The sequence below is a fragment of the Prionailurus bengalensis genome, chromosome C1 (assembly GCF_016509475.1).
Source record: "Prionailurus bengalensis isolate Pbe53 chromosome C1, Fcat_Pben_1.1_paternal_pri, whole genome shotgun sequence".
Lineage (NCBI taxonomy): Eukaryota > Metazoa > Chordata > Mammalia > Carnivora > Felidae > Prionailurus > Prionailurus bengalensis.
In genome coordinates, this window is record NC_057345.1 from 207,444,938 (window position 1) to 207,455,836 (window position 10,899).

Sequence of the window (10,899 nt, forward strand, 5' to 3'; positions counted from 1 at the left end):
CCCCAAACAGAATCATACGTCGCATTGAATTTTCCCATCTCTTTAGCCTGCTTGAGGCTGGGATCATTTTTCAACTTGCCTTTGTCTTTATGACAGGAGCGATTTGGGGGAGTATAGGCCAGTGGTTTCTAGAATGTTCCTCACTGTGGGTTGGTATGGTCCGTCGTGGTTATATTCCAGTTACGCGTCTGTGGCAAGAATTCCACAGGAATGCTAGTGCGTCTTCCTCAGGACCTCGTGTATCAGGAAGCTGTTGATGTCAGTTTGTCCCACTGTTGGTGATACTCACTTTGATCACTTGAGTGGGGTGTTTGCCAGGTTTCTCTACCATAAAGATAAATTACAGAGATTTGTCTACAGAAACCTTTATATGTTTACGTACGTAGATATATCATGTATCTTAGATTTATATTTACAAATACAAAGACTTTTTCCTTTTCATTAACAAGTAACCTGGGGATAGTGTTACTTAGACACTGTAATTGTCCTGTTCATCAGACTTACTTGGTGGCTTTACTATCCATTGATAATTCTTGCCTGAATCAATTATTGCAATCATGATTGCAGACTGGTGATTTTCCAGCTCTAGCATTCCTTCTATATTAATTAGTTGGCATTTACCATAAGGAAAAGTCCTCCTTCCTCCCAGTGTTAGATTATTTGAATTCTGGATACCCAGAGAGGCTTACCAGCTGTGTTTGCATGGGTCATGGGAAAGGCTCCCTTCCTATCTTGTCCAGCCCCATAACTTCCCCTGACTTTCTAGTTCACTCATTCCTCAGCCTAAATTTTATTATGGATGTGATAGAAGTGTTTGTTTCACTTTTTTAAAATTCATTAATTTTTAAATTTGCATCCAAGTTAGTATATAGTGCAACAATTATTTCAGGAGTACATTCCTTAATGCCCCTTACCCATTTAGCCCATCCCTCCTCCCACAACCCTTTCAGCAACCCTCTGTTTGTTCTCTATATTTAAGAGTCTCTTATGTTTTGTCCCCCTCCCTGGTTTTAAATTATGTTTGCTTCCCTTCCCTTATGTTCATCTGCTTAGTATCTTCAAGTCCTCATATGAGGACTTTGAAGTCATATGATTTTTGTCTCTCTCTGACTGACCAACTTCACTTCGCATAATACCCTCTAGTTCCATCCACATAGTTGCAAAAGGCAGGATTTCATTCTTTTTGATTGCTGAGTAATACTCCATTGTGTGTGTGTGTGTGTGTGTGTGTGTGTGTGTGTGTGTGTGTATACACCACATCCTCTTTATCCATTCATCCGTCGATGGACATTTGGGCTCTTTCCATACTTTGGCTATTGTCGTTTGCGCTGCTACAAACATTGGGGTGCATGTGCCCCTTTGAAACAGCACACCTGTATCCCTTGGATAAATACCTAGCAGAGTGCAATTGCTGGGTCATAGGGTAGTTCTATTTTTAATTTTTTGAGGAGCCTCCATAATGTTTTCCAGAGTGGCTGCACCAGTTTGCATTCCCACTAGCAGTGCAAGAGGGTTCCTCTTTCTCCACATCCTCGCCAACGTCTGTCGTTGCCTGAGTTGTTAACGTTAGCCGTTTTGACAGGTGTGAGGTGGTATCTCATTGTGGTTTTGATTTCTATTTCCCTGGTGATGAGTGATGTTGAGCATGTTTTCGTGTGTCTATCCACATCTGGATGTCTTCTTTGGAGAAGTGCCTATTCGTGTCTTTTGCCCATTTCTTCACCGGATTGTTTGTTTTATAGGTGTTGTGTTTGATAAGTTCTTTATAGATTTTGAATAGTAACCCTTTATCTGATACGTCATTTGCAAATATCTTCTCCTATTCTGTCGGTTGCCTTTTAGTTTTGCTGGTTGTTTCCTTAGCTGTGCAGAAGCTTTTTATTTTGATGAGGTCCCAATACTTCATTTTTGCTTGCTTCCCTTGCCTCCAGAGATGATTTGAGTGAAAAGTTGCTGTGGCTGAGGTCAAAGGGGTTTTTACCTGCTTTCTCCTCTAGGATTTTGATGGCTTCCTGTTTTACGTTTGAGTCTTTCATCCATTTTGAGTTTATTTTTGTGTATGATGTAAGAAAGTGGTCGGGTTCATTTTTCTGCATGTCACTGTCCAGTTTTCCCAGCACCAGTTGCTGAAGAGAGTGTCTTTATTCCATTGGATATTCTTTCCTGCTTTGTCAAAGATTAGTTGGCCATACGTTCGTGGGTCCATTTCTGGGTTTTCTATTCTGTTCCATTGATCCGAGTGTCTGTTTTGGTACCAGTACCATACTGTCTTGGTGATTACAGCTTTGAGGTATAGCTTGAAGTCTGGGGTTGTGATGCCTCCTGCTTTGGTTTTCTTTTTCAAGATTGCTTTGGCTATTCGGGGTCTTTTCTGGTTCCATACAAATTTTAGGATTGTTTGTTCTAGCTCTTTGGAGAATGCTGGTGCTATTTTGATAGGGATTGCTGTTTCACTTTTATATTTATGGCAAAATGAAAAAAATATAATCACTGCCATTAAGAAATTGCTTCTTTCCATTGTGGGCCCAGTGTGATGGCAGGCCCCAGCCACACAAAGAAATCAAAATGGACATTAAGAAGCCATTTGTCGTGCCTCAGCCACATGTACAGAAGCAAGTGATACGGTCTTGGGGTCTGATTCAGAGGGACTTAGGTGGTTTCATTTGTCTTCCCTGCGCCTCAGATTTTACGACTCTAAAGAGGAAACTGTTACAATTGTCCTGTCTTCTCCAAGGGTTATTCTGTGGATCAGATGACATTGTACGTGAGAAAGCACTTTGTGCACCCCCAGAATAGGAGAGTAGGGGCTGCTGTACAGCCCGGGGGGCTTCCTGACCAGACTGTTGAGCGCTATTAAACGTGTTTCCATCTCTCTGTGTAAGTGTCCTTGCCGAAGTGTTCGTCGAAATCAAATCATGAGGAAATTGACAAATTCAGATGGGACATTCGGATTGTGTTAAACAACTGGCCTAGACTCTTCAAAAATATTAATTTCCTGAAAGACCAAAAAGAGAGAGTACTCAAAGACGCAGCAGCTGTCATGGATGGTTGTGGGGGGTAGGGGGTGGCAATCAGCTGTAAGGATATCATGGAGACAGTTCATCAAGTTTGAATGTGAACTAAGTACAAAATAATTGTGTAGAGGTTAGATGCCTTGGGTATGAGAATGGTGTATTTAAAAAGGACAGCGTTCTTGGGGCGCCTGGGTGGCCCAGTCAGTTAAGCGTCTGACTTCGGCCCAGGTCATCGTCTCACGGTTCGTGAGTTCGAGCTCCGCGTCAGGCTCTGTGCTGACAGCTCAGAGACTGGAGTCTGCTTCGGATTCTTTGTCTCTTCTCTCTCTCTGCCCCTCCCTAGCTTATGCTTGCTCTCTGTGTCAAAAATAAATAAACTTAAAAAAATAAAATAAAATAAAATAAAATGGACAGTGTTCTTGAGGCGCCTGGGTGGTTGAGTCTGTGAAACGTCTGGCTCTTGATTTCAGCTCAGGTTATGATCTCACGGTTTGTGGGATCGAGCCCTGCATCAGGCTGTGTGCTGACAGCACAGAGCCTTTTTGGGATTCTCTGTCTCCCTCTTTCTTTCTACCCTTCCCGCTCACTCTCTCCCTCACTCTCAAAAATAAATAATAAACATTAAAAAAGAAGGACAGTGTTGTTGTACTTAAGAACCACAAGCCAAAATGTTTAGGGACGATAATACAATCGGACCATTGATGTCTACAACTTACTTTCAAAATGGGTCTACAATAATAAAAACAATACACGTGTATATCTGCACGTGCACACGTGGGTACCCGCGCTTGTGCGCAAAATGTTCAAAGCTGATGAGTCTAGAAGAGTACTCAGGTGTTTATTGTATCATTCTTGCTATAGATGGGGAAAGGAATGTACTTTAATAAAATGAAACTGGTTTGAACCCACTTGACAAAAGTAGTGCATTATGTTTCATGTCATGATTATATCCTGATGAGGAAAAAAAAAAAAAAAGCACATAAGGGATTCTCTGAAATACAAAGAAAGGAAGGGGAGCCTAATTTAAATTTAAATGTCAAGCAGGGGTTTAAAGAGATAATGTTAAGGGGATTAGTGTGGTGCCCAGTGTAACACAGTAAGTGTTTAATGAATGTTCTTGAGTGTGTGTGTGTGTGTGTGTGTGTGTGTGTGGAAGCGCACACACACACACACACACACACACACACGCATGCTCTTTCCTCACGTCAGGCATATTATTTGAGCCTCCACCATAAGCCAGAGTTTCAATAAACCCAGGTTTCGTGGGCACCCACATGTTGACCCTTTCCAACGCCCTCTGCCAACAGCCTAGCCTTTCTCTAGGGTCCAGCTGTGTAGCAGCCCGAGAAAGAGCAATTCCTGTGTGAGATCAGTCGAGAGATCAACTCTGTGGAATTTTCAGCATTAAAGAAAAACAGCAAAGATTTCTTGTGGCCAAAGACCTACTCTTGGTCTCGGTGAGAAGAAAATAATGCCCATTTCCAAACTCCTCTCCAGCTGCCTATGCAATGGCTCATGAAGCCATTCCCCATCGGAGGTCAATACGACACGACACCTCAGAAACGAGGCAAGGCTGCTTGCTGTGTGAGGCCGTGAGCGCGTAGCTCAGCTCGAATTGCTGGATGGGACTGGGAAATGGAACACACGAGCGGCCAGCTCTAAAAAGCACCAGAACGTGAACAGGAGCAATGATTCCCGACTCTACCACCAGGAGAGATGTTGGCTGATTTTTTCCAGGGCAAGGAGTTTCATGTCTGAGGGCAGCCATTTTTTTTTCCCCTTTGTGTTGTCAAAAGAGAGTAACAGGGCAGTTTGCAGCTGACATAGGCTTAGCTTTGTTTTCTTCCTCTGAGTGATAAAAATCTCCTTTTTTGTGGAGACCGAGGATTCTGGTCTTCCGGGGCTCTGGGGACTCTTCTCAGATTTGCATGTTTTTGTTTTGTCACCTCTGTCTTTACCCCTCAAGAAGTAATTGAGAGGGGGCGCCTCAATCAGTTGAGCGTCCGACTTCAGTTCAGGTCGTGATCTCGCAGTCCGCAAGTTCGAGCCCCACGTTGGGCTCTGTGCTGACGGCTCAGAGCCTGGAGCCTGTTTCGGATTCTGTGCGTGTGTCTCTCTCTCTCTGACCCTCCCCCATTCATGCTCTGTCTCTGTCTCAAAAATAAATAAACGTTAAAAAAATTAAAAAAAGTAATTGAGAAAGATTTCTTGCTCCCCGGTCCAATTTTGGTAATGAGGGTCAGGGGCACCAGCTTTATATTTTTAATTCCTGTTTTGTTGTTTTTTTTTTTAAATATAGTTTTGAAATTTCCAGTTCCTCAGTTTCCCTACACATAAAGAAGAGAAAGGCAAGGAGGAAGCTGTCCATCTCACACTTTAAAAGGGGAAAGTCTTATGATGAATTTAATATCTATGGGCATGTTTGAGCTTTCTGGAAGAGCCACCTGAAATATACAAACAACCATGAATAAGAAAAGAACAGGATTGAAATTATCTGTAGGAAAACTCGTAGGAAATAAGACTTGATTACTAATTCAGAATCCATGAGTCTTTTTTTTTAATGTTTGTTTATTTTTGAGAGAGAGTGGGGGAGGGGCAAAAAGAGAAGGAGAGAGAGTCCCAAGCAGGCTCCATGCTGTCAGCGCGGACCCTGACACGGGGCTCGATCTTACAACCATGAGATCATGACCTGAGCCAAAATCTAGAGTCAGATGCTCAATCGACTGAGCCACCCAGGTGCTCAGAATTCATGAATTAAAAACAAATTTTTTTTATAAACTTTTTTTTAACATTTTTATCCATTTTTGAGAGACAGAGACAGGCTGTGAGCGGGGGAGAGGCAGAGAGAGAGAGAGGGAGACACAGAATCTGAAGCAGGCTCCGGACTCTGAGCTGTCAGCACAGAGCCTGATGCGGGGCCCGAACTCATAAACTGTGAGATCATGACTTGGGCTGAAGTCGGATGCTCAACCGACTGAGCCACCCAGGTGCCCCTAAATTTTTTTTTAATGTTTATTTATTTTTGAGAGAGAGAGAGACAAAGTGCAAGCAGCGGTGGGGCAGAGAGGGAGGGCGACACAGAATCCGAAGAAGGCTCCAGGCTCTGAGCTGTCAGCGCAGAGCCTGATGTGGGGCCTGAACTCATGAACCGTGAGATCATGACCTGAGCCGACATTGGGCGCTTACTGACTGAGCCACCCGGGTGCCCCAGAATTCATGAATTTTATTTAAAGTAATCTGGGAACAACATCTTCTTAGATCACTGTGCCTCTTTCTGAGTCCCCGGCCCCCCGACTTCCACCTCGAATAATCGTGCGTACTTGACCTCTCTTGGGATTAATTTCACTTAACAGAAGCTATTTCTGTAAAACTGTACATTTGCAAGTAGATTGGCAACGGCTAGTAGATTCTCAAGTCACCTGCAGATTTCTCAATTTTTTCCTGAAACAAAAAGGTCAGAGTTAGAAGGAAGTTTCAAGATCATTGAGTTCTACTTTTTTATCCCATACATGTGAAAATTACGGCCAGGGAGGAAGTTACTCGGTAGCTCGGTGCGCTTGGTAGTCTAGTGTTTTCTGTGCAGCCCCAGCTCCTCTTCCACCCCACTACCACATTAGCCTTCTCCTCAGCCGTATTTCCAACCACAACTGACAGCAAGAGAGTTCCAGTTTGTGGAATGACAAAGGACTGATGTCTACTCTATGTAAATTTGACATCCAGGCTCTCAGAACTGTATGTGAGATTCCTGAGGCTATATCTGCTGAAAAACTTAGCAATGTAAGAATATTAATACTGCAGTAAGGTGATATGATATGTATCTACTATATATGTCTCCTTATTGCATCATTAGATAGATAGATGATAGATTGGTAGGTAGCTAGATAGCTAGATAGCTAGAGAGATAGATAAAGTGATAGAGGTATCTTCTTAATAATACATTTCGTCCTATGTGTGTGTGTATCACTACCTTCTCTGCACCTCCTTACCTCCCGTACTGATTTTATTACTTCCTTCTTTCTCTGTGACTTAACATTTGCTTGGTTTTCTCTTAACTCACCCACCACCTGTTACTGACATGGGTTTGAACCTTGGGTGTACCACGGAATGACTTAGGGTAGACCAAAGGAAACCTCCTGTGTCCCCTCTGAGTTCCATTCTATTACCCACGGCCCCACTTGACCCTCATGCCCAAGTTGCTCCTGGGTCATAAGAACCTATTTGCCGCGGGTCACGGAACACCCTGTAGGTTTTCAACTCTTGGCATCAGTAAGCTGCATTAGGCCAGCAGGGGGAGCAGTGAGCAGCAGGGAAAGACCCAGGAAAGCAGGTGCCAAAGCCATGTGTATCTTGTAGTTTCTAAAAATCTGAGACAACTCTAGACACCTTTTGAAATATGTAGAGAAGTTGACAGGTTAAAAAAATAATTAGTTCATTTTTAATTACAGGTGAAACAACTGCATTCTCATTGTAGAAAATTCCTACAATACAGTTAAAGTGAAAACTACCCCACCTCTACCTTCTTCCCAGTCTCTCTTTCTAGACTCTTTTAAAGTTTATTTTTATTTATTGTGAGAGAGAGAGAGAGAGAATACGAGAGAGAGAGAGAGAGAGAATACTAGAGGGGGGGGGAGAGAGAGAGAATCCCAAGCGGTGCTTGAACCCACAAACTGAATTCATGACCTGAGCCAAAAATCAAGAGTCAGACACTTAACCAACTGAGCCACCAGGCACCCCTCGATTTTTTAATACACTAAAGCTTATAATACACCTAGAAATATAAATGTTTTTTCATAAATGGGATCATACTGTATTATTTTACAATTCTTTTCCCACTTCATACATTTTAGACCTCAGTGTGTGTGTGTGCGCGCGTGTGTGTGTGCGTGTGCATACACATATAATTTCATTTTGTTTAAAGATTGCTGCCTAGGATTCTGTTGAGGGACTGTTCTGTGGCTTATTTAATAATTTTTCTACTGAGACTTCGGGTTGGTTTTGTTTTCTACTCTTAACAAACAGTGAGAGTCTTGTGATGATGGGTGTTTTCTAGTACAGATTCTTGGCTCTGAAGATATACATTCTTCAGATTTTTTAGGATGACATTAAAAAGAGAGTAAAGAGCGGATGCCTCATGACTCAAGACTTCACCATCGGTCACAATAGGGTCCTGTGGCCTGGCTGTCAGCTGTACCAGAGGGAGAATGCTAGTGACATACACACACAGCTATGTCCTCTTACTTCACAGCTGCGGTCAGCACAGTGGCTCATTTGACTCAGAGTCAAAGCCACCAGGGTACCTAACACTCCAGCAATCGCTGAGAAGGAAAGTTCTTTATTTGTCATCGAATAGGATGGTGTGACCACTGTAGGCAGCCAGTAAAATGAACAAGCGATTGGAGTGAGCATGCCTGACAGATTCTGATTGGCAGATCTTTCCAGAGCCATCCTTTAGAGGCAGCGGTTTGTGACGGAGTGGTTTTGGTCTCTCCTGTCTGATACGTTCTCTGTTTTTGTAGTTGGCCGTCCAATCCCCGTTCATCAGACTCTGCACCCAACCACGGAACAGATTGAGGAGTTACATCACACCTATATGGAGGAGCTAAAGAAATTATTTGAGGCGCACAAGAGGAAGTATGGTATTCCAGAGCACGAAACTCTCACTTTTAAATAACTGTACGCTTAGAAGGCACACCAGAGGATGCGAGAACATCCCATTGGAGAATACATATTTTAAATAAGGATGTTCTTCTTTGACTATGGAGTCCAATGTGCAACTGGAAAATATTATTTATGGTGACAGATGTTGGTGAGTGTCCATGGGCAATAAAAATACAGCAGGTGACTCCAGGAGAAGGGTGGAGAAGACTATAACCCTTCTAATCATCCTCCTCGTTTAGGAAGGGCCAGTCATTTTGCAGGTGAAGAAAAGGTTTAGAATTATTCGTGTGCTCAAGAAAAAAATACGACAGCTTCAAAAAACAATTAGACCCTTTTACTAAACATCACAATAATTTAAGGTAGTGTTTTCACTAAGTATGACAGCTGTTGTTTACCACAGCTGGAGCAGTTAGGAGACCATGTGTGAAATAATTTTCCATACAGAGCTAGAGGAGATCTTTTTTTTTTTTTCTGCTCGAACAGACCATTTTTGGGTGAATAATGTTGCTTTTCAGGCTTAGATAATTTGATCCCTTTAGGTCATGTCAACCAACCCGTTCTTATACAATAGTGCAGAATTTTTATGCGGTGGGTGAGAGCGTGTCTCTTCATTTCTATTCATGCTTGGAAACATTCATGCTTGTCGTTTGCTTCGAAGCATGTGCATTTGCTGTGGACAAGGAGGTCTTTTGGGACACATGCTTTACAGAACATTGAAATTCCGAAAGGTTTTCGTGGTCGTAGAAATGATCTGAATTTTCTTCCCAAATAGCCTCTTTGAGGAAGACCAGCTATGAAATAAAGCGCCCTCTCTGGTTGTCTTGTGTCCAGTTACAACCGTCTGGTCCGGAAGAGAGGCAACCCTGTGCCTCCTGTTCACTGATAACTCCCTAGTGCCTGGGCCGGGCACAAAATAAGTACTTGTTTAGTGAATATATTTACGGATGAGCCCACAAAGGTGAAGAGTTTTTACAGCTGCACCGTAGGATGAACCTATTTTAAGAAAAGACCCAGTTTCAGAAGGAGAGAATGTGCGGGGTCTGATTGTCTCATGCCAGTAACGGACGAGACCGCAGGCTGGTTTATAAGATGCAAGTGAAAAGGAGGTTTCTGATCATTAGGCACTAAAAGTTAAGTAAAGGATTCGGTAAATAAATGAGAAGAATGTCTAGTTTCCAAATGATCTCCGTTGCTATATGTTGCTTCTTTACCCCTTGTGCTCTGGGTATTTGGGGGCAACTTTTTGGAGTTGTTCTAACTTACTAGTAATATATCTTCAGGCCTCTAATTTTTCAAACATGAAGCCTGGGCTGGAGCCTGGACTGAGTTCAGCATCAGCCAAACAAAATCATGCTGGGTAATGTCTTGACTAGGAAAGCATTTCACACAGGAAAAAATGAACATGCCTCTGGCTTCATACTGGTTGAACAATCCAGGAGTCCACTGACCCATGGCCTTGAACTTAGATCAATTTTTTGTCAAAGCAGGGAATAGGGCACAACCTATTTTTAACAGATGCACAAAACTCGACTATAAATCCTTTTTGGTATTACTCGACACCAACAAAGTATAAAAGGAGCACCATTTACAGAAAATGACACCCCAGCTGGTCATGGGTCGGTCTTTCAGAATGCCACGACGACTAGAGACCTTTATTATAAAGTCTGTGAATTTCATCCCTTTAGAGAAGTTCATTAAAGTCTCTGTGATTTCACAAAACTATGACTTTTAATCTCATACTTGGTCCTGGGAGGCCAAGCTGACCCTGACATCAGCTGGATCATCTAATAAAGCAAAGTTAAAGCCCATAGGTAGTAAAGCAAAGGCACTGAAAAATGAGCAAAGTTCCCCTCTGACGAATTTGCTAGAATTTTGCCATTTCAAAACCCTAGGCATCAGCAAACTTCCATTCTGGCGTCCGTAAAATCTTATTTTTAGATACATTTTAGGAGTTTTATCTCTTTCTTTCTTTCTTTCCTTCCTTCCTTCCTTCCTTCCTTCCTTCCTTCCTTCCTTCCTTCCTTCCTTCCTTCTTTCTCTAGAGGTCATAATCTAGCCAGAAGTCCGTTCATAAACCCAAAGCATAGTTGTAAGCCCCATATAGTCCTACAGATTGCAAGTGAAGGTTTGGACACGAACTTTTGCTACAGCACAATTGTGGGCTATATCTTGTACTCACTAATATGGTTTGACACAGAGTGCCTCTATTTTAAAGATTCTCGTCTAC

At 42.5% G+C, this 10,899-nt stretch overlaps 1 protein-coding gene across 1 annotated transcript in view; it reads left to right on the plus strand.

Moving 5' to 3' along the window:
* MOGAT1 (monoacylglycerol O-acyltransferase 1) overlaps positions 1 to 9,855 on the plus strand; it is a 34,424-nt gene extending 24,569 nt beyond the window's left edge. Inside the window, exon 6 of the mRNA XM_043577968.1 lies at positions 8,531 to 9,855. Coding sequence (XP_043433903.1) covers positions 8,531 to 8,685 — 155 coding nt within the window. The 3' untranslated portion in view covers positions 8,686 to 9,855. The remainder of the gene's footprint in view (positions 1 to 8,530) is intronic.
* The last annotated feature ends 1,044 nt before the right edge of the window (positions 9,856 to 10,899 follow it).